Source organism: Fusarium phalaenopsidis (genome assembly GCF_050370095.1).
Source record: "Fusarium phalaenopsidis strain FUZ10S chromosome Unknown contig_32302, whole genome shotgun sequence".
In the NCBI taxonomy this organism is placed as follows: Eukaryota; Fungi; Ascomycota; class Sordariomycetes; order Hypocreales; family Nectriaceae; genus Fusarium; species Fusarium phalaenopsidis.
The window spans coordinates 6250975-6273979 of record NW_028145405.1 but is presented as its reverse complement, the minus strand read 5'-3'; the positions used below and the strand labels follow the sequence as shown (position 1 = coordinate 6273979).

Sequence of the window (23005 nt, the reverse complement as noted above, 5' to 3'; positions counted from 1 at the left end):
ATTTTCCATCGACATTCGCCTCCACCGTGCTGCCTCAGCCAAGAGAGCTTCCAATCAGCCATGGATGATACAGAAGTAGACGCAGGAACACTGGCCGACAAATTCCAACGTTTCTCGGTTTTCCTAGGTCTCACCAAGCCTGAACCGAGGGATATCTTCATCCTTGTTCTGGGGAGAACAGGCTCCGGCAAAAGCACCTTCATCTCCCAATGCACAGGCAAAGATGCCACCATCGGCCACGGATTAAACTCATGCAAGATTATCCTTGGAGTTGATAGCGACTGGAGTTTTCTAACAGTCACCCAGGCACCAGCTCCATAGATGTCTTCCAATTCACGCAGAATGGACGACGGGTCTACCTGGTCGATACTCCCGGTTTTAATGACACCAATCGCCCCGATATCGACACCCTTCGTATCTTGGCCACTTACCTCAGTGCCTCGTATGTAAATGGTGTCCGCATACATGGCCTCGTTTTTTTACATCCTATTTCAGATAACCGAATGGCAGGGTCAGCGTTGCGAAACATTAAGATGATCAAGGCCGTGTGTGGATTCTCATCCTACGAGAACCTCGCCATCGCAACCACCATGTGGCCCGATGAGACTTCACATGGGGAAGCAAAGAGTCTTGAGGATCGGGAAAATGACATGATGACCAACGACCGGTACTTTGGTGACTTGGTCGCTGAGGGCGCAACTATGTTTCGCCATGGTCAAACAGAGTGCAGGAACCTGTCTAAGAGGCTAGCCTCTGCCCAGGACGTTACCAGCCATCTCGTGGCCCGGCTGGAGAGACGTGCGCCTGAAGTTCTCCGGCTGCAACGGGAGATGGTCGACGAGAAGAAATCGCTGGGCGAGACAGCCGCGGGCAACGCGGTCGCCGAGGATCTCGAAAAGGCACGGACAGCGTGCAAAAAAGAACTGATAGAACTCGAGGCGAGCATCAAGAGCCGGCTGGCTGGGGTCAACGCGGCATATGCTTCCCAGCTGCAGGAGCAGAGATCGGACATTGACAAGAGATTCAAGGTGGTCGACCACAGCAGGCGAGCGCTTAAGAAGTCGATGCGAGACTTGCACAAGCAGGAGGAGAGGGCTGTGAGACAGCGGGTTGAAAATGCGGATAGGAGTCTCTGCGCCCAGATTTCTGAGAAGGAGAAGAAGATAAAGGACATAGAGAAGTTTCTACTCGAGCAGAGAGAGGAGACGTGGAAGGACGAAGCTCAAGGGCCTCAAGAGACCCGCCGACAAGGGCAAAGACAGGAAAAGCAGAAGCAACCAGAACGGCAACACAAAAACCAAACAGGGGCACGAGGTCAACAACTATTCAACTCACACCGGCCAGTACGAAGCAAGACTAGAGAAGGCGAAGACAGGGATAGACTGATCAGCGACATGAAAGAGATCGAAGAATTGAAAAGGGGGCTTCTCAAGAGCCAGGGCGCGTACGAGAGGTTCCACGGCCAGACAGGCAATCTCTGGAACGGAACAATGAATGGAGTTGCCGCGGGGGTAGCGTCAGGTGTTATCGGTATCGGTAAGAGCTCCAACCTGTGCTTTCGGAACCTCAAGGCTATGCATGCTAATGTGTGTAGCAGTATCGGCAGCTGCTTGTACGGTGATGTAGTAGAAGTACCTAATATTCCGATACCCACGGTAAGGTATATAGACCACTGCCTAGAAGTATACTGTTCAAGGAGCATATAGCACAAGCACTACTTTAGGGATAAGAATAAATCTGTATAGATAAGACCGAGATATTATAACAAGGAAATATACACGTAGATTGAAGTCATCCACAAGCATAGCCCTCCCTTCTGACAAGGGATGTCCTTATTTATCCCATAGAAATCCTTTTCTCACTAACGATCTTCTGGTTCAGTTAACCCATCAAGGGCCGGGCCTCAACTATAATAAAGAACACATTGTCAACACATCATAGCATCATATCCCAATGCTAACACAGTGTTTTCTCACTAACAATCCCAACGGTTTTAGCGTCAACAATATTAACTTCGCTCGTATAAGCGTCTGCGTCTGCGTCAGCCAGGCCGGTAAGACTACCTCCATGCGACGTATCTGAGACTTTAGTGAAGGCCACCCAGCTCAGCGACGGCATGGATAGCACGAAGAGTGCCAAGTTAATGGCGCATGACCCGTTGTAGCTGAACTTCATAGTAGAGATAACGAAGCCCATAGTCGAGCCAACACAGCCAACTGAGTTTATGAGGGCCGTGAGAAAGGTTGCTTCATTCACGTTGTTCGTGAGACTTCCCGCCAGCCAGTACATGTAAGTCATGACCCTACGCTGTGATTAGCATGCAATTGTCTTGAAGGGGGGCCTGTCTAGACGTACAGAGGATCAACAGCCCCCCACAAAAGGAAGGTGAAAGTTCCCAGCCCGGCGCTGCCACCCTCGGCCCAGTCGAGAGTGGGCATCGTCTTGGAGAAGTGCACCTGAACCGCCTGTCCGAGGATCCACGACGAACCTGTGGTGACAAGCAGGATGATGAAACCGATTCTCGCCCTGGTTTTCCGAGTGAAGCGCTCCCAGTCAAGAAGCCATCCAAATAGGAGAGCAGCAATCAGGCCCGTGATGTAGAATAGCATCGAGTTGAGGGCGCGGTGCCTCACAGTAAAGTAGGCAAAGTTGAACTGCCACTGGTAGCTGAGGAACCACTGCGCGTACAGCATGAGTGGTACAATGGCCAGCACGGTGGGGATCCTGATGAGCTTGGCGAGGAGATGGAACTCCTTCAGGAAAGAGGGCGACTTTCGTATGGTGACCTTTCGCCCATCAGTGCGCTCAACACGTGATGCCTTGGGCAGAAAGAGGGCGAAGGGGAGCCCAAGACACATGATGACGATGAGAACGACGTATGTAGCGTTACTGATGGAGCCCCGGTACGCGCGGCGGATATTGAGGGCAAAGGAGATGATGCCACCGATGGAGGCACCGAGGTTCTGGAGGGCAAACTTGATGGAGACTAGATGCTGTGGTGAGCATGGTGCTGGCACAGGATGCGGCAAACAGGGATCACTTACTGGCAATGCCCTTGCGGTTCTCTTCGGGGTATCCGAGCAGGATGGCGCCACTCGCAACCCAGAGGAAGCAAGCTGACAGTCCGCAGGTGACAGAGCCGACGAGGAGTAGCCAGTCCTTCTCGTACCTGTCGACAACATAGAATCCAGCCGCATATGGAACATATCCAAGCGTACCGGCCTTGCCAGAATAACACGTCAGGTCATTGTGTTCGTATTAATCTAGGCGGCTATCTGGGGGGACTCACGACTAAAGTCCACTTTGGTGTAATGGTGTTGCAGATGGCACCGACGAAAATAGAGCCGACGGCGAGGACACCGAAGACGATGGCGTTGGCTGCGTTGGAGATTTCCGGCTTTGCACCACCTCCCGCACCCATGCCATTGAGAGCGCCAAAGACGCCAGGCAGCGTAAAGGCCGTGGCTGCGACGATGAAGGCGGCGAAGATGCTCGAGCGGTACCAAGTGACCGGGTGCGTCTCAACGTCGAGAGACATGGCGAGCGGGCGAACTATTCAAGGCAAGGTGATGGACAGTGAACTCGAGCTGGGCACTGGAGGAGAGGGGGATTGAAAAGACAGACTTGAGCGTCGATCCCAGACCGAGAGATTCTGCCGACATTCTTATATACTTGGCTCAACAATGAGGAGTCGAGATGATACAATGCTGTCTTTGACCTCTGTGGTTGACCTGACCATGCCCCATATGGATACTATGGTTGCGGCTGTAATGTGCAACGGGCATTTTATGTAAGAGGTCCGTACTGTGCCCAACCTTATCCAGGACCTGTATACAAGCAATACGGCGCCGGTGGTATTACGATACCATGCCGTGCCTTGAGTACTCGGGGGCTTCTTCAACTTAGCTCGCGATTTAAGCCTCTATGGCGATATTATACGCGGTACTGCCCCCCCGGATATTCTGGGGTTAGACCCGTCTTGCTATCCAAAGGGGTCCAGGGTCGAGGGCCAACAGACGACAGTCCCCTCATTCAACTTAATCGCCATCTAGGCGAGAACCGGGAGGGTGGGAATGTTAGTCTGTCACGCAATCTGCGACTCATAGATAACCCGTGGTATCCCTTGTAATGACTCGACTTGTGGGGAAAATTGATCTACCATGGTCTCCACTCGACAACGATATCCAGCAACGCAGAGCTCGTTGCAAGACACACGCATAGAGGTCAGACGAGCCAGTACAAAAGCTGTATACCTTGTGGTGGACTGTCCAGCACGTTTCGATCAAAAATACACCAAACAAGACAGGCAAGAACAACAGCCAAGATGCCCACAGCTGCGTCCAACTCCCCTGGTCTCGAGAGCGATCCGTCGCAGGAGATTTCGCTCCGTATCGCGTACGTCTCCTGCACCCCAGACACCGGCCTTGGGTGTGGAAGCTGACAAGACCAGGGTGATCGGCGCAGGCCTGGTCGGCTCATTCACCACGGCCGCGCTCTCGAGGCTGCCAGGCGTCAAGGTGTTCACCTTTGAAAAAGCGTCAAAGCCCCACGCAGCCGGTGCTTGGATTAGTCTGTCGGTGACTGGCCTCAAGGTATTGACGAAGCTGATCCCTGCATCTGAGGTCAGCGCCATCGCGTACCGGCCCCCAGACCGAGGCGTCTACGTGACGAGGCACTGGAAGACGGGCGAGGCCATCATCAGGCGGTACTCCTCGGAGGACCTGAAGGATGAGCACATCCAAGCCAAGACGCATCGGGAGCCTCTTCTCAAGTTGATCCTGAAGCATGTCCCCGATGGCATCATCCACTACGGCCGCAAAGTGACTGGCGTGCGTGTCGAGTCAGCCAGGGCCGCCCTTACATTCGAGGAGGACCAGGCAACACGTGAACGAAGCCAGCCCACGGAGACTTTCGACCTCGTGGTGGCTGCGGATGGAATTTACTCGGGGATACGAAGACAATTCTTCCCGGATCACCAAGTCGGTTACAAAGGTGCGGTGGCGTATCGCGCCATCTTCCCCACGGCAAGGCTTGCCGCGATCAGGACCCGCCTGCACGACGACTCATCGCTGTGGACCAATAACAGGGGCCAGATGGTGTTCCTCTCCGAGTTGGGATTGGGCATGTATGGTGTGGTTATCATCCAGGCTGAGGAACCGAAGCGCGCGGCTGGCTTGATGTGGGAACGCTCCATCGGGAGGGAGGGCTTGGACGAGCTTCGGCAGAGCTACGCGGCATGGGACCCTATCGTCGTTGAGGTTCTGGCCGTGCTCGAGGACATCCAGGCATACCCGCTCGACTCGGGCCCCTGGCTGGAGCATCTCAGCAGGGAGGGCTGTGTGGCCTTCGCAGGAGACGCAGCGCATCCGACCGCCGGCGCGTACGGCGCAGGCGCAGCAATGGGCTTTGGCGACGGCTGGGCCCTCGCACGCGCGCTCGAGGCGTCCCGACTAGCCCCCGGGGGCTCATACCAGTACAATGTCCACAAGGCTCTCGATCTCTACGAGAAGATCCGGCAGCCGTTCCTCGCCCGTGTCGAGCAACAGATGGGGCTGGACGCCAGGAACGCCTGGTACGTGGGCGAGGCCGACGGGGAGGAATGGGCCCGCAGGTACCTGGAAAGAAATCCGCTCAACCTATGGTTAAGCGAGCACGACGTCGAGCTGGAGGCGCAAAAAGTTATCATGGAGCTAGCATTCGAGCCCAACGGGCACCAATAGAGAGGGGAAGAGAGAAGTCAATTAGCGATTGTGTCATAATTCACCGAAAAGTCGTCAACACGATAAAGCGAACATGTCCCGCCTATTCCCGGGGCCTTGGCGATCCTTTACAAGGCTGCTAGACCCTGCAAGTGCAGCGTGTCTTCTTGCGTGATGATAGTTGTCGCAAGGGTTGGCGATGGCATCATCACGGTGGGTGACAGGCGATAAGGACATGGCACTGCTCCACCGTGATCGGATGGGTACTCGTATGAAATCGCCATCTTCTCCGGTAGCCATTTATTGAAGAATAAAACGGCGGGCTCAATCAAGACACAGATATCGGCATCCAGTAGTCCCTGACCCCTAAAAACACCATGGCCGACTCTTCTATAGCCAAGCCTCTGCGAGTGGCCATCGTCGGCGGCGGCCCAGCAGGCCTCGGCGCTGCCATCGCACTGAGCAAGCACCCCTTTGTAGACGTGGTTCTTTACGAAAAGAAGCCCGAGATCAGCGAGATCGGCAACGGGTTGTCCATCCAGCGCAACACATGGCGGATGCTGGAGAGGCTCGGAGCGTCAAGACATATCACCGCCAACGACGTGTTCCGGCCCCGTGATGGTCATGTCGTCCAGCACAGGTACTTGCTTACCTCTTCGTCCCTGGCAGGAATACATCCAACTAATAGCCAAAGGAACGGCCGAACGGGGCAGCTCGTGGACCAGGCCTTCTCGCCCGCCGATATTGCGCCGCACCAGGAGCCTTGCCGCGCCCAGCGATCGGTCCTGCAGCAGGCTCTCCTGAAAGAGGTCCCTCCTGGCATAATCCATGTCGGGAAAAAGCTCACTACCATTGAGAGTCTCCCGTCCGGGAAGATCGAGCTGACGTTCGCCGACGGCTCAAGGGACCAGGTCCATCTCCTGGTCGGCGCCGATGGCATTCGCTCGGTACGTCAAGCAACGGCACCGAGGCAATAGATGGCTGACGGGTTTCCCAGGTCGTACGTCAATTTGCGTTCCCATCCCATGGCATAGCATACACCGGGGCGACATCGTACCGCACCGTGATTCGCAAGTCTGATGCCCTGGCGATTAACGGAGTCCCCAATGCCGTGACCTTCTGGCATGGCCCTGACGGCAAGTGGGTGTACACCTGTCCGCTAGGCAGTAACGACTTTGAGATCACCACGAAGATTAGCGAGGCCGACTTCGAGGGTCGCTCGTCGTGGGGTAAGGAGGCCAGCGTGCGCCATTTCGTTGACAGCTTCACCGAGTTCGTGCAGCCTGTGCAGCAACTGCTCGGCCACGTCACGTTCGTGCAGCAGTTTGACTTCTTTGCCGGGCCCAAACTGGAGACGGTTGTCTCTCAGAACAACGTCGCGCTGATCGGGGACGCCTCGCACCCTCTCTCAGGCGCCTTTGGTGCCGGCGCAGGATTCGCGCTGGAGGACGCTGTGGTCCTCGCGGGCGCCATCGAATGGGCCCATGGGTCCGGCCGGGGCCTAAGCCCGGCGCTCGCATTATTTGACCGCGTGAGATCTCGCCACTACGCCGAGCTGTATGCCGTTCTGGATGGCTTCGCCCGCTCAGAGCGCGAGCTTGGCGACATCAAGGCCACGCTAGAGCCGGACGCCGAGATTGAGTCCCGCATCAGCAGCCTGTGGGCCCCCAAGCATAACTGGATGTACTATTACGAGGTAAGAGCTTCTATGGAAATTTTCTATGTTGATGAGCCGGAGCTAATGAGATGACAGGCCAACGAGGCTCTACAAGCAGCCATTGTGGCGATGGACCGGTCCTCAGGCACGACAGCAGCTCGCTTATAACACGGTGCTCGTGGAACATGCGGTTTGACGTGGGGAGGAGTGGCGTCATGTTTGAGAAAGCAAGGATTATGTCAGGGGAAAAAGCGACAGACGGCTGCCATATAACTAGTTCTTACGGTGTTTTACAGCATTGGATTTTGATGTTTCTGTGTGTCTCTTCATGTGTTCTTTGATCATGTGTATGACGAGTACGTCATTGAAAACTTAGAATATAACTAGTTCGTCGATTAGGCAGAGCTAGATATGCCTAGTTGAATGTCGTTGGGTTCTTGGAAGATATTAGCTCTGTTCTACTGCATCTGTGGCAGTCCATCCTCAGTCTTTGACCACTTTTGGCATTTCCAGCGCTTCTGTATTTACGAAACTCTGGTGCCTTGTTTCCAGCTCCCCGGAAAATTCCTTAATACAGCTTAGATTCAGCATGGCCCATATCCTGTACCTCGTGCGTGGTCGTGGCTCTTCGTACAATAAGGACACTCATCAATCTCGTCTTCCAGGACCTAAAATGAGCTGATGAGTTGCACCCCGTGCCTGTACGTGAAGCTGACGTATCGCATTTTGGTGACCAGGTTTCTGGCGCGAACATCGTTCACCTCGGATGAGAATTTCTCCCGGAGACTCTCTAGTTTAGACTCGATCAAATCTTAGATCTGCACCACTATTGGTATCATGCCTGGTTGAAAGGTCTTTCTCACTTGCTAGTCTTTGTACCTCTTCGAGGTGTGCTGATCCATGTCGTAGTCTAATGTTAGATAGCCAGAAGAGGCCGCTAGGCTTAAATCCCCGGCGTCGAGATTGCAATCGTCCTTCCAGCCGCCACCATGTTGACTGTTTCGAGACATACCCTTATAATTTTGAAGACTTCTTTGGCAGTGAGTAGGTGAGTGTCCCCCTTGAGGTCTTTGCTGTTAGCCCTCCTCTCTGCATCTTTCTTCTACCCTTTGTCGGTCTTCAGCCCATTGCACTTGTTGACTGGAGCTGATAAGCGTCGAAGATGATTCTTCAGCCTGCTTTCGACTTTGCACCTAACCTGTGGGTCTATACTTCCGAGGATCTCTCCAAGGTAGTGGTAGGCATCTTTAGGGGAACTGAGAAAGCGTCGACCCAGGTATTTCGTTAATCTGGGAAGAGAAAGAAGATATGGGAGTGAACCGGTGGCAATGGTGGCGATATTGCAGGAAGAAGAAGCAAAAAGCCTAACAAGAGTGGAAACGGGGACAAGGGCCGTGCCTCGTTACATCAAAGAATCCTCCGACAAAGGTGTTCAAGAGGATTAGACCGGATGGTCTGATCCAGCCGCTACGATTGTTTGGCTAGAGTCTGTAACCTGGGGCAAATTGGGCTAGCTAAGCCTTATTGTGGGATGGTTGGTGTTGGAATCGTAAATAAAATAACGTGCATAATAAGCATGCGGATCAGACAAGCATACAGATCAAAAATCTTCACCTTTAAAAAAGAAGCCACGATAAAAGCACAACAAGCAATAAACTCAATTAAAACTATTCGCTATATTATTCCCCAGATATCGCAACAACTATCTGACATGTTCTTATATTATGCCCGGTCCTACCGCATATTCCACAACGCCTTTCCTTCGCTTGCGCTAACCTTCCTAGGCCACTACTTCTCGACGATTCGCCCTCTACCTACCCATCGACATTCATCTAATTAATTACTTGCCTTCCTTCCTCTACTATCATTACCCCTCCTTTCCGCAGTCGGGTTCTTCTTGCCCTCCGGCGCCGGCTTAGTATCTCATTTACCTATCAAAAGTCTTAGTTCTTAGCCCTCAATAAGGCATTCTTATGCATTATTGCCTTTATTCCCTTAGCAAGAGACTTAAGAGCTCCTAGAATTAACTCTGGGGAGCTACTTTGATGCCGCCTAATTTATTTATCGAGATATTCGGACTAAGATTAGGCCTTAAGCATAGTCTTTAGCGTCTTTAAGACCCAAGGGGTCAAAGGGCTAGCTACCTCCTCGGCAGGCGTTAGAGTCCGCAGCTACATATTAAGCTTCGAGACCACAATTTCCAGATCAAGAGGAATAAGCCTAGCCCCTCTAAAGGCTAACTTAATATTCTTTTCCGTCATAGTGGCCTAAAATGCGGCGTAGAAGGCTAGAAAGAACTTAGTCTTTAAAACGTATATTATTAAGCATTAGATTAGATGCTTAATTTCTTAACCATATGCCTACTTAAGCACAGAAAAGCACCCAATATTAAGAGGCTAAAGCAGATAAGATAAATAAGGCGGCATATAGAGCGTGATGATCTTATTTTCCTCGTAATATATCTCAAAATCGGCCGAGTGGTGACTTTCATACCCATCGAGGATTAAAAGACAATAGGGGCTAATTGATCGGCTAGCTGTACACCGGTCGAAGTGCTTCAGCCACTCAAGACCAATCTCGTTATCGGTCTAGCCATTTTAGGTCATCGCAATAGCCTAATCGCCCGGGAGGTTACTTTCTTAGTACTAGTTCGCGAGATAATACTAGCCCGCACTTATAATAAATAGCGGGATTATTTAACCTTTTGCATTAATCGCCTAAATTATAGTAATCTATTCTTAGTTTCTAGGCTAGACTAATTTCAATCTTCTACGTCTTTCTCTACCTATAATAACTATTCCGCTTATAATAACGCCTATTATAAAGCTAGTCTTATTAAAGTTATAGATATTAGTAAGGGTAATATTATATTTCGCGATTATATTCTCTATAAGCCTAAATTAATTATAAATAATAATTAGATCTTTATATTTAGCTCTTTAATAGTTATATCTATAAAAAAAATATATCTTAAGCTCTTTATATTACTTAATAAAGTTAAAGGCCTAGCGCTTACCGATAGGTAGCGCGTCGCGGTTAGCGAGTGTAACGGTCCAGCTGAGTATATTGACAACTAGCTGAACGACTCTATCGAGTATCCTAAAGCTAAGGAAGAAAGGAAAAGAAAGTAAAAAAGGAGAAGCGAAAAGAGCCCCTTTTAGCTGTTGAGCTTATGTGGGTCTTAGTTGAGAGTGTAAGCCGAGACCCCTACGGGCTTAGCCTGTTATAATACCCCCCTCCTCTCCTCTTCTAGGGGGAGGTTTAGATCCTATCCTGCTATACTAAGCCTTATAGCGTGCTAAAGCTGCTATATTAACCATTTAATCAAGTGGTTCCCACGTTGGCTTTATATAGCCTATCTATTTTACTAGGGCTTTTTATTACTTATATACCTTCTTGACTTATAAGATCTCCTTAACTTTATATTCCTCGCTATTATTTATTAATATAGCAGGCAGCTAATAATTATTAGACCGCTAAGAAGGCAATAAGTTATCTATAGCTAGCTATAAGAGGGAAATATAAAATATATTATAGATCCCTAGGGGGGTATTAAGGCGGTAAGCATATAAGCTAATAGTCTTAAGGATAGTATACTTAGCTAAGAGCTAGTTAAACTTCCTAGAGGGTTAGTCTAAATATATATAATAGAGTTATAGCTATACCTTATCTCCTAGTTTAAACTAATTAGATAGTTACTATTAGGTATTTATATTCTCCTCTTATCGCTCTTACGCTGAGGCTATCGCGGCCTATGCCTATTTAGTAGCTTCTTTTAGTCTTTAGATAATAGACTTAGCCCGAGCTACTAGTGACTTCCCATCCGGTTAGAGCCATTCATTGATCTCGATAGGTTCCAGGTTGTAGCTATGCGTGAGGAAGAACGGACTTAGTCCTATAGATATTGCTAGACGGTTGTTAATAGCCACTGCTGCTGCAGGCAGGAGTTCGTCCTAGTTATCCTATGCATAGGTAGCGAAGATACGGATATATCTCTTAACCTCCTAATTAGCCCTCTCTATAGCTCCATCGGTCTCGGGGTGCCAAGCTGTTAATAGCCTCCGTTGGATACAGAGCAGCTTATATAGCCTCTTTTATATTCGGCTTATAAATTAGGTCCCTCTATCTATTATAATTCCCCTAGGGATGCCATAGTATTAGATAAAGCACCGTAATAGGGTCTTAGTAATAGCACTAATTATAATCTCCTTTATAGGTTTAAGGATAATACTTTTTAAGAGATAATTTATAATAATTATAAGATTTATAGAATTATTTAATTAAGTAGGTAGGAGGTCTATAATAAAGTTAATAGATATTTCTAATTAGATCTAGTCTGGGATTAAGAGCGGCTTTAAGAGGCTATAGCGTTTCTCTCTCTAGATAGTGCTCTAGCTATAAGTATTATAATTTTATATAAATTACTATATATCTAAGTTAAGTCCTGGCTAATAGAACTATCTACTAATAAGGGACTTTAGTATATCCCGTCCTAGGTGACTAGTAAGCGCTAAATTATGCATATCTTAGATAATCCTCGTATAGAGCGGCTTATAGCTCGGGACCTATATCCGCTTACGCTAATAGAGCTATTCTCCCTCGTTAATTAAGCATTTAGATAGCATAATAAGGAGTCCCCACTATAAAGGCAGCCGCCTTTCGCCTTATTGCATAGCCTTATGGATTAGCTAGTATTAATTATATTACTATAATCCTTAGTCCCATAGTTATTATAATTAATTATCGGCAAAAGGGTTCTTAATTTATCCATCTCGGTCTACTTCTTAATCTCCAGGTTAGTCTATATTACCCTTTAAAATATAGCTTATTTTTCCCCTTATAATTAGATACTTCTTATCTTTCTTTTCGCTTAGCTATAAGAGCTATAAGTATTAGCCTCTAATTTAGTTATCCTTATAATCCTCTAGTATATCTTACTCTTATTATAAGAGGGCATCTAAGATAATAGCCTCTTTGCTAAGTTAGAATTAGATTATAAAGTTAAACCGCGATAATATCTCTACTTAGTAGACCTACTTTTTACTAAGCTATTACTTCTTTATAAAGTATTAAAGGTTAAGGTAATCCGTGAGGATTAGGAAGGAGGCTATACTCCTTAATTCCGCGTCTTAGTATTTTAAATAGCGGATAATTATAAGTAGCTCTTTATTATAAATTAGATAATTATATTTAATAGGTAGGTTTTTTTTTAAGAAGAAAGCTATTAGCTAGAGGATTTTATTTTTCCTTATTTATAAAAGGGTACCCCTAGTAATATATTTAAAAAAGTTAGTCTTAAGGATTATCTCTTAGTTAGGGTCTTATTAGGCTAGTATAGGTGCGCTAATAAGGAGCGCTTTAAGCTCCTTAAAGGCCATTTAGTAATTATTTAATTAAATAAATATAGCCTCTTTTTTTATTAGGGCTATAAGAGGTAAAGCGATAAAAAAAAACCTCGGGATAAATTATTAATAATAGTTTATAAAGCCTAAGAACCTTTTAACTTTCTTAACTAAATAGGGCCGCTCTTATAGTTAGATTATCTTTACCTTCTCTAGGTCGACTTAAATTCCTTGCCTAGCTTTAATAATAAATCTAAGGTATTTAATGCTTATAGTCTCGAATTCGCATTTATTAATATTAATCTATAGGCCTACCTCTTATAACCTCTAGAAGACTAGCTTTACCTTCTTCCTATAGTTAGCTAGGGACCTATCTAAGTAGATAAGGATATTATCGATATAGGCCGAGTAGAACTTATCTAAGTAGTCCCATAGTATATAATTAATATATTATTAAAAGGTCACTAGGGCGCCTATAAGGCTAAATAGTATAACTAGCTATTTATAAAGGCTATATTAGGTATAAAACGCTATTTTCTACTTATCTCCCTCTTATACCTATACCTTATAAAAGGCAGCGATTATATCTAGCTTAGTTAATTACTTTGCCTTAGATAAAGACCTTAAAGTCTCTTTAATAAGCGGTAATAGGTATTAGTCTTTCTTAGTAATTATATTAAGACCTTAATAGTTTATATAGAACTATAAGCCGCCCCCTAGCTTTTATATAAAGAGGATAGGGGCTAAGGCAAGGGAGCTACTAGTATATATAAATCCCTTATTAAGTAACTTTATTAGGGTTCTTCTAAGAATAATTAATTCCTTGCGAGATATTCTATATAAGGGGCCCTAAGGGGGCTCTTTCTCCCTTCTATTAGGCCCTTATTTTAATAGGATCCTATAGTTAATACTAGGTTAATATAATAATAATTAATTAGTAAGCTTTTAATTAAATACTCTTAAGAACTCATAGTAATACTTAGGGAGCTTTTCCCTTAGATTTAATCTCTTCTTTAATATAAGGGCCTTTTTAATATCTAAGAGGCTTATAGAAAATACTTTTAGGCTATTATATTTTCCCTTTTATTTCTTAGCGCATTAAACTAGACCTATGAAGACTATGCTAGTTAGGCCTAGTAAATTAGGTTATTAGAAGCTCTTAGGGTCTTACTTATTTACCTAGTGGTTATATAAGCCTATATATAGTTATCCTCTTATAGGCTAAATAGTAATATCCTCTTTGTCTATTTAGGTTTATCTAAGGATAACTTTATCTCCTTAGCCTACTATAATATAAAAGAAGACTCATTTCTTGCGGTAGCTATTAATATCTATATCTATATATATTACATGCCTAATAGCACCTAGCGAGGATATGTTTACCTGCTTGAGTATTCGTGGGATAATAAAAATACGCGGCAGGCGCAGCTTGCGGGTAAGGGCATCAGCGATCATTCCATAGCATAGATATCTACTATTAATAAGGGCTATTAAGTAATATTCTCGATTAATCCCTATATTAATATAGAAAGGTTAATTATCCATTCGATCCTCTAGCTCCTCCCACTTAGCTTAAGCCTATTAGTACTCCTAACGGCGATTTTAGTTAAGAGCTACTTATTTTTTAATTCCTCCGCCGAGGCTGCCTCGCTTAGGCTATTAGCTTTATCTTTATCGCTTAGGTCTTAGTCCCTTTTCTTCCTTAGCTTACTCCTTATAGCCCTGGTTTTACACTTAGGCTTCCTTACCTCTTCTAAGTCTTACCGGCTTCTTTAGTATTAAGTATAATAAGTAATAATATAGCTAACCTCGCCGCATTAGTAGTATTTCCGCCTATCTAGGAGCTTTAATTTATATCTCTTAACCTTCGTGGGTTCCTAATCTATATGATTAGATGCCTCCTTTAACGGCGGTGACCTCTATCTAGGTTATTCCTAGTTAGGGCTTAGGCCTCGTCGCTACTCCTGCTAGTTACCTAGCTTCTAGTTATAAAAGCAGAGCTCTTCTAAGTTAGCCCTAAGGCTCTATAGCGCGTTAATAAAGAAGGGATATATTTTTAGTAAACTAAGTTAGCCTATAAGGTAGGAATAGAGCTCTTAGTTGACTATATACTTAAGGGCATTAATCTATACTAAGTCTACCTAGCTAGCTCCTCTGCTATCTATAAGCTCTCTCTTAAACTTAGGGAGGAAAGATATAAAGCTCTCTTTATCTCCTTATCTTATCGTCTCTAGCTGGCTAAGAGCTCGCTGCTTAATATTTAGGTCCCTATAGTAGCTAGCTAAATATATTATAAATTCGCTTAGCTTAAATTGCTAGTTTAAGCCTCCTTTTTTAAAGAAAGCTACTACTATTACTTATAGCATTTCGGCTAGTTTAAAGTAGATATAGGCGAATTAATCTAATAGTTCGCTAAGGGCAGGGTTATTAATACATAGTTTACTTTGCATTTTAAGTTACTAGGCCTAGAACTTCTATTAAGTTTTATTAAATCATAGGGGGTCTAAGAGGATTAGTTTCTTCTTTATTAATAGTTATTCTAGCGAGGAGCTTTATTAAGGTTTAGGTCTAGCTATATTTAGGGGCTCTAGCGGTTGCGGCGTTAGAGCTGGTATTGTAATCGCTGACTAGATGGCGCGAATCTAATTCTTTATCTCCTCGTAGTTGGTTTCTCGTTCGGCGCGTAGGGCTCGTAGTTCCTCTGATATTTATATTATTATTTGTATTATTATCTGGGAGGCTTAGCTAGGGGAGCCCCCGTCTTAGTTAAGAGCTTCTATTATAGAAGCTACTTATATCAATCGTTTATGTCGGTTTATCTCGTTGGGCAGGGTTGATTAATTAAATGCTTATCCCTTTAGGGGATCTTTTACTAATCGCTCCGGTAGCGAGGTCTTAGGGGGGGGAACTTCTACTACTCGTGATTTACATAAGGTCTTTATAGGGATATACTTAGCTTAACCGCCATATAGGCAGGAGCCTTCTACTACTCGTAATTAGCACGAGGTCTTCGTAGAGGTATATATATAGCTTGACCGCCACATAGGTAGGAGCCTTCTGCTCTTCTAGGCTTGATTATATAGAAAGCCGAGCAGGGACTAGACCAATTGACCTAATTAATTGGTCTTCTTATTAAAGGACGGAGCTTTAGGATAATGTAACGGTCTAGCTGAGTATATTAATAACTAGCTGAATGACTCTATCGAGTATCCTAAAGCTAAGGAAGAAAGGAAAAGAAAGTAAAAAAGGAGAAGCGAAAAGAGCCCCTTTTAGCTGTTGAGCTTATGTGGGTCTTGGTCGAGAGTGCAAGCCGAGACCCCCACGGGCTCAGCCCGTTACAGCGAGCAGTCAGTTAGCCATTTCTTTAATACCACGGAGTCGCGGGGGAAATCCTCGCGAATCCAAGTTAAGAATGAACTAAATAATGATCTATTCCTCTAGATCAGATAGTTTGCGTGATTTAGGGATCTAATCGCAACGCGCAGATATGCTATGCTGCCGGCGATAGAGCGTAGTATAAGAGACTTCATAGGTTTTCGCGGCACGTCGAAGACTTAATTTAAGGTTATTCCGATAGGCCTAAAGTATAAGAAGAATATTAGACTCTTGATTTAACCGTGGCATTTTAGGTAATTAAGAATAACTCGATTAAATAGAAATATAGTAGGGTAAGGGATTTTTGATCTGCATGCTTGTCTAATCCGCATGCTTATTATGCACGTTATATATTATTTTTACTTATTTTTAATTTCATTCTATACTTATTATATAGATTTTAATAGGCTACTTATTAACTAGATGTATTAAGGCTTCTCAAGACTAAGAATAGCATCAGAAAGCCACTAAAAACCCTCCCTAATACTCTTGAGCAGACATACGAACGAGTCTTGCTCGCCGTTCCCTCAGGCTCCAGGGATTCAGTTGTTCACGCATTCGCTTATGTCACTACGCCTCTCAACCTGCCATCCAGGTGCAGAATGGGTTAATGTCTTTGGAATGTGCTTATGGTCCTGACTGGCGATGGAGACGATAAAGAGTCCTTCGGCAGCTTCCTTTGCCGGATTCTCTGGAGGAACTGTGGCCCTGTCTCATACACGTGGCGAAGTCGAGAGAAAAATGGACTAGAGAGATTTTCTTCTCGTAATCGTATGCCCACTTTAATGTACAAAATTATCTGTTTTCAGGCGGTATCGGGCAAGGTCGAGCAGCATACTTCGACTCGTAACGTTACAAGCCCGGGCTGATAAACCCATGATGAAGGCCATCATGAAGTGCGACATACATGCTAACCCGAGCCCGAAACGGACCACTGATTTGAAATCGGCATAGGTATATTAACGTATGTGTCTGTGAGACACTTATGATGACAAATAATAATCATATCGTGCGACTATACACCGCCTTTGCCCTCGGGGCGAAGGGAAGGCGGTGAGAGCCTCACTTGTGCACCTTACTGTGGGCCGCGAAGATGCTTCGTCAAAAGGCTGCACAAGGCCAGCGGGCGGGGGCCTCGGAGCAACTCAATAGAAATAACACCGCGAAGATGCATTGGCTTTATTATGCAAGTTAGAATTATCTTAGTCTCCACTCCTGGCACGGCACAGCCCTCTTGCTGATCAGGCCCTATATGCTCTAATCAAAATGCTAAGACATATTGATTTATCAGCATCGTTTGATCGGCACGGATTAGATCAATGCATATTAGATTATTTATATTAATTCAACGTTATTCATACTAATATTATAATAGCTAGTAGTTTATAGACAATATATAAAAACTAACACTCCTGCAATGGACGAAGAGAAATAGTATCGCTAGATATTACCTTCTCTATGAAAATGACCATCGCACTGGCTGGTGGCACCAGCAGCATCGGTCGATCTATCGTTGACGGCCTTCTCGAGCAGGGACGAAATGACTTCATAATTTTCAGTCGCACTACCCACCCTACTTTACAGACACACACTGTTGATTACACGGACGTGGATAAGTTGGTCCATGAACTGGAACAACTGCGCATTGAGGTGGTCATCTCGGCTCTTTCCATCGATAACCAGTCTAGCGGAAGAGCCCAGCTCAACTTGATCGAGGCGGCCCGCCGCTCTAGGTGTGTCAGGCGTTTTATCCCCAGCGAATATGGTGGCATAGACTACGCGCCGGACCCTGAGTACTTCCCAGTGTCTCTATGAATTTAGATGTGTCTCTAACACTTGAGCAGGAGAATCCGCCATATCCCACCCTATCTTTACAAAGTCGAGGCAGCCGAGGCGCTTGAGGCCAGCGGCCTTGAATATGCTCGCATATCGAACGGCTTCCTCCTTGACTATTGGTCTGCCCCACGGCTCCCAACTTATCTTAGGGAGCTGTTTGTCATGTGGGTGGACTTTGCGAACAACTTTGCCGCCTTGCCCGGTGATGGAAACGCGACTATAGTTGTCACGCATTCGCGGGATATTGGAAGGGCGGTAGCACGTTTACTTAGTCTGGTTCGATGGGAGCCGAGATATTGCGTTATTGGAAACCGTCTTACGATGAACCAGATTGTCCAAATGGCCGAGGATATCAAGGGTGAGAAGTTTCAAGTCCACTACGACACTGCCGACCACTTGCGGGAAGGACATATTACTCTCACACCGAGACTGCGTGCATATGCTGATAGGCAAGGTGAGAGGACGAGAGAACAATTGACCAAGAGCTGGGCGACGACGAGTTTGCGTCTGCTTGAAGGCCATTTGGACTACGAGTTTGAACGAAGTCTGAATAAGATATTTCCGGATATGGGTTTTATCACAATTAGAGACGCTATTAAGGCTTGGAAGGATTAGTCTGTTTTTTAGCGCATATATGTGATAGGTTTTAGGTAGTAGATATGTTTAGGGATCACCTGATCTTACAAAGGTGCTTGCTACCCTAAGACACTCTCGGATATAAGAGGTTAAAGATTCACGTGACATACAAACAAGCAAAATTTAAATATTCATCTCATCGATGATTTTCTTCTACAGAACCTGTTTTCCAATTTACACACTCTTTTGTATTATTGAGCCGATTGACTACCAGAGCCGGGCATGGCCCTTTTCTGTCTCTCTACCACAAAGATGTTCATATGCAAGAACACGACTCGTTGCCTTGCGTTTAAGACGCAAAACCGCTAAGGCCATGTCTCAGATGCCGGGATATCAAATTACATCATCTGATATCTGTTTGTCGTATTATTACTTGCTGTTTGATGATTATTGGTTCTTCAAGGTACTCTTGCTTGCGTGTATGTGGCTTGGCGCTGAGTGAGCTATGGTCTTAAGGGGGGAAATTGTGAATGGACCATCTAGATTAGTAATTACAATTCTAATGGCAGTTTCGGTCCTAGCTGAGGTCAAGGCGGTAGAATCTTGCCTATCTGTTGGACGTGAGCGTGGGCAAGCCCGCACTGAAGGGAATAGTTAACAAATTTAAGGATGTAAGAACTCGCGGCGTCGTTTCTTCCTCAGTAGTTCTGGCGGAAGGAGATTGAAAAGTTCTGACGAGATGAAGGGGTCTTAAACATTCTATTCAGTGATATGAGGAGCAGGGCTGACTTGGTGGGAGTTATAATCGTGGTCGGCTTAGGGGTTGAAAGTGGCAATGAACAATATGGGTTGTCGCCACCCTTCGAGCCCTTTGGGCAGCAACCCGATCCGCAACATTATTTGTGAGGAGGTGATTAGAAGATAATTACATTCATTGCTGGGATAGAGTCTGAGGGTAACAAAACTCATAATAGTAACTAATAGAATAAGAATTAAACAAGTACAAAATCCTCTTCTTTACAATTAAGTAGCAACGCCTCCCCGTCTATAACCCCCTTCACCAAACATTGCTCAACAACCTTCCATTCATTGCCAGTCAGAGGTCGCAGCAGCAGTGGAATGGCCATCCCTGGCAATACAACCAACACATCCCCAGCGAGTGCATCAAAGTCTCCAGACCCAAGGTATCCCCTCTCCGTCCAGAAGATAGCCTGACCGCCCACTCGCAGCAGTAAATCTTGAAAGGCCGACCCTGTTGCCTGAATGTCCGGTCCAGATGGAGAAGCAGCTAGCTCGCAGAGCGGCCAGTGAGTCACCTCTCCACGGGTGGCCGATGCATAGCCGGGAGAGATGCCCCCCTGAGTCACCTCTCCACGGGTGGCCGATGCATAGCCGGGAGAGATGCCCCCCGCAAGAACCCAGTCCACTGTCTCACAAATCGTCCCCCCCGAGACATACTCCCCATCACACGCGTTCGGAAACAGAAACCCAGCGAGGGAGCGCGTCCACCGTGAAATGATGGGCTGCCAGAACTCGGATCTATTAGCGTAATTCCCCCATCGCGCGGAATTTCTCATGGCCCCGTGAACAGCCTTGACAACATCAACCCGTATCCCAACAACAGAGAGTTTCACGCCATCCGAATCAACAGAAAACCGCGGCGTAGTTTCTCCCCAGCACTAAAGAACTCGCGATAAGTGGAACCAAGTATGGCATACGTGAACCAGTAGAAATTGGGCACCCAGCCCCTCAATTTCTTGTACTGTCCGATGGAGCAAAACAGCAACTTATCCAGCTCTCGCGCTGTGTTGAGGATCAACACCGCGGCAGATCGGTACAACTCCTCGGGCGCAACGTCATAGTTCAACGAGATCGGTTTGCCATGCATATCAGCGTAGATGTGAAGTAGCGCGAAGATCTTATCCCGTGGATCATGTGCCTCAAGGCCTTGCGTCTGCACTAGCAACCAGAGGGAACTAGAGCGGTCCGACCCTCGCCTGCGATCGGAGAGCTCGTCGAGAAGCGAGACGCGCGTGTTCCAGGGACTTGGCTGGAGGAGGCTACCCAGAGCAATCATGTGCCTATGCGCCAGGGCGTTGGCGACGCAGAAAACATCAAAAGAGACAGCCTTGCTTCCACACTAGAATTCGCGGTAGACGCCCGGCGTGGAAGCTTCTTGGTACATCCAGCTTCTGGACCAGTAGCTCCGGCGGGTGAGGCCTTTTCGGCTTCGTCGCCCTGATTGATGCAGAGGGCATCGATCCAGATGGAGCCTACCGTGCGGGATAGCCTCGAGCTGCTACCGGGTAGCGCGTGGGAAAGGAAGGCGTGGAGGTTTCTGCGGATTTTGATAGGCTTATCATTGAGGAGGAGGCCATGCGACGGTTCGTCGGTTCCCCAGGTGTAGGACAGGGCTGTAAAGCTCTAGGCGTTTAGGGGTTGTTTGAGATAGTGCATTTCATGGAGTCAAGGACGGAGTTGCTTAAACTCTATTCAAGTTGAAAGAAACGTATCTCGCTTTGTTTGAGGGGGGAATAGATAAAGTCTATCATATCAATTGTGAAGAAAGGCTAGGACATAAGACTCGTTGAGGCAAATGCGCTACATGAAGCTAAGATGTAGAGGTGGAGATGCGAACTGAAAGGGCCTGGACACTGGCTTGGTTCCACGCGCTTGGTTTTTGTTGAGCTTGGAAGGGGGTTGGAGGGCTTGGCTAAGTCTGATAAATATCTCAGCACGAAGCTAAAAATGCAGTGCAGTGCAATGCAAGTTTGTTAATGGTTCTTCTCTTATCCGCTGGTTTTTGTCATCTCCGATAGAATCACCGACGTTGTCCACCGAAATCGAAATATTTTCAGCAGCTCGTGCGTTATACTCATCCTAGAGATCTTCTGCACAACCGCTGCGCCAAAGAGTGCCTTGCCTCTACTCTACGAGCGGTAGAATTGAAACGACTGCGGGTATAGCATGATGGATAATGCTAGATATGGGCCATGCTGTAGCATTGGTATATATTAATCTAGCGTCTATTCAAAACCAGTCAATATTTGATAGTTGGAAACGGGCGCCGTTTCCACTCTGCATTCCCAAGTAGTACGGCTGCCTCCTTGCGAATAGTGATCTTGTCTCTCCATCGGTCAAGTAATACTATTACTTCCTTCCCACTCCTTTCGTTTCCCGCTGCAGCCTTTATCACCTCCTCGGTAATGGTGATCCCATCTCCCAATTGGTCGAGAAGCAGAGCCATGACTTCCTGATCGATCGAACTTGCAACCCAGATCATCCTGTTGACCGTAATCCTCACTCTTCGACCAAGCAGATCAGCCATTGCCTTCGTCTTCTCAGCCTTCCTTGTGCCCGTTCTACCTTCCTGGCATCTGTACGTCAACGCTAGCTCGTCCATACCTGCGATCGTGTGGGGGTCGTCTCTTCCTGACACTTTTTCGTAGACTCCTCTTGCTTCGTGAAGTTTCTGGCTTGCCTCCTCATACTTTCCCACATCTCTCAGTAGAAGCCCCATGCTCGCTAGCCTAGACGCTCCGTCTAAACATGTATCTGGTTTCGCATGCCTCGATCCACGACTGCTCAAAAAGCATTTATAATCTCCTCTCCTCGGTAGCCTATCTTGAGACGTTTCCCAGCCCCAGACAAGCAACACCTCTCGGGGGAAAGCCGTTATTCGTTGTAAGGGGTTTGGCCAGTCCATAGCTGCTCCTTCAGCGCGTTCGTCATCCGTCGGGGTAACGGCAATTGTAACAATAACACAATAATCCTCACATAGCCTCGGGTGGTGGAGTACATCCCCTGTTATCGATTCGGCTAGCAAGCCCAAAGAGGAAGGATGGGAACTTATGCAAGCGCCCTAGCCTTATCCCGGCTTTGAACCGCGATATGTGGAAAATCACATGTAGAGATAACGGGACTTTTGTTAGAGACTTTTGTTAGAGTGTCTTGTGCGAAACAGGTAAGTGATTTCGCCAGACATGTTTGGCGATAAGCGACGGCACATCTATCCGATGTAGGGTAGTATTATATAAAACTTTTGAGTTTAAGCTGAAAGAGTTGATAAAGTAGTATATTAAAGACCATCAATACGCAATTGTTAAATAAAAACCCCCAAACTACTAATCACGAGATAGTTATACTTGGTCTACTCGTGAGTGCTAGATATAGCGACCATTCCAGCCTGCAAGTGACAGTTAATAAGGTCGCGCTATACATAAACAATCAAGTCGCGAGGAAAGTCACAACTATTTCGATTAACTATGTGTCTATATCCAGCTGCCATTTCGAGAGATCTTCGGCTATGACGGCAACGGGGGATCGCCTCTTTATATCTTACGACCCAGATGTGATCCAGACCGCGTCTTGCGAATCAAAGGCGTGACTCTGGGGTTCCAGTGTGATACTCCGCTAAATATGTCATAGAAAGAAGTCTATTGGATGACGAGTTCGGCATTGGATGATTAGTTTGGGTGTTCAACCGAATATGCACCCCCCTATCAGATTAGGGAGTTGGA

The 23005-nt window shown here is 46.5% G+C and overlaps 5 protein-coding genes across 5 annotated transcripts; 4 read left to right on the top strand and 1 right to left on the bottom strand.

Annotated features, from left to right (window-relative positions):
• Positions 1–590: 590 nt before the first annotated feature.
• Positions 591–1626, top strand: LRP88_09285 (uncharacterized protein; the record flags this gene model as incomplete). The annotated part of the gene is made up of 2 exons (XM_083245773.1): positions 591–1536; positions 1598–1626. The coding sequence occupies 2 exons, from the start codon at positions 591–593 to the stop codon at positions 1624–1626; spliced, it is 975 nt and encodes a 324-aa protein (XP_083100267.1).
• Positions 1627–1881: 255 nt separating this feature from the next.
• On the bottom strand, positions 1882–3538 carry LRP88_09284 (uncharacterized protein; the record flags this gene model as incomplete). Its single annotated transcript, XM_083245772.1, has 5 exons — positions 1882–1907; positions 1977–2302; positions 2356–2986; positions 3045–3222; positions 3290–3538. 5 exons carry the CDS (start codon positions 3536–3538, stop codon positions 1882–1884), a joined length of 1410 nt encoding a protein of 469 aa, XP_083100266.1.
• A 786-nt stretch (positions 3539–4324) lies between these two features.
• LRP88_09283 (uncharacterized protein) lies at positions 4325–5720 on the top strand (the record flags this gene model as incomplete). Its single annotated transcript, XM_083245771.1, has 2 exons — positions 4325–4395; positions 4451–5720. 2 exons carry the CDS (start codon positions 4325–4327, stop codon positions 5718–5720), a joined length of 1341 nt encoding a protein of 446 aa, XP_083100265.1.
• A 356-nt stretch (positions 5721–6076) lies between these two features.
• Positions 6077–7524, top strand: LRP88_09282 (uncharacterized protein; the record flags this gene model as incomplete). The annotated part of the gene is made up of 4 exons (XM_083245770.1): positions 6077–6339; positions 6394–6646; positions 6697–7395; positions 7453–7524. The coding sequence occupies 4 exons, from the start codon at positions 6077–6079 to the stop codon at positions 7522–7524; spliced, it is 1287 nt and encodes a 428-aa protein (XP_083100264.1).
• Positions 7525–17537: 10013 nt separating this feature from the next.
• LRP88_09281 (uncharacterized protein) lies at positions 17538–18524 on the top strand (the record flags this gene model as incomplete). The annotated part of the gene is made up of 2 exons (XM_083245769.1): positions 17538–17866; positions 17918–18524. The coding sequence occupies 2 exons, from the start codon at positions 17538–17540 to the stop codon at positions 18522–18524; spliced, it is 936 nt and encodes a 311-aa protein (XP_083100263.1).
• Positions 18525–23005: the final 4481 nt, after the last annotated feature.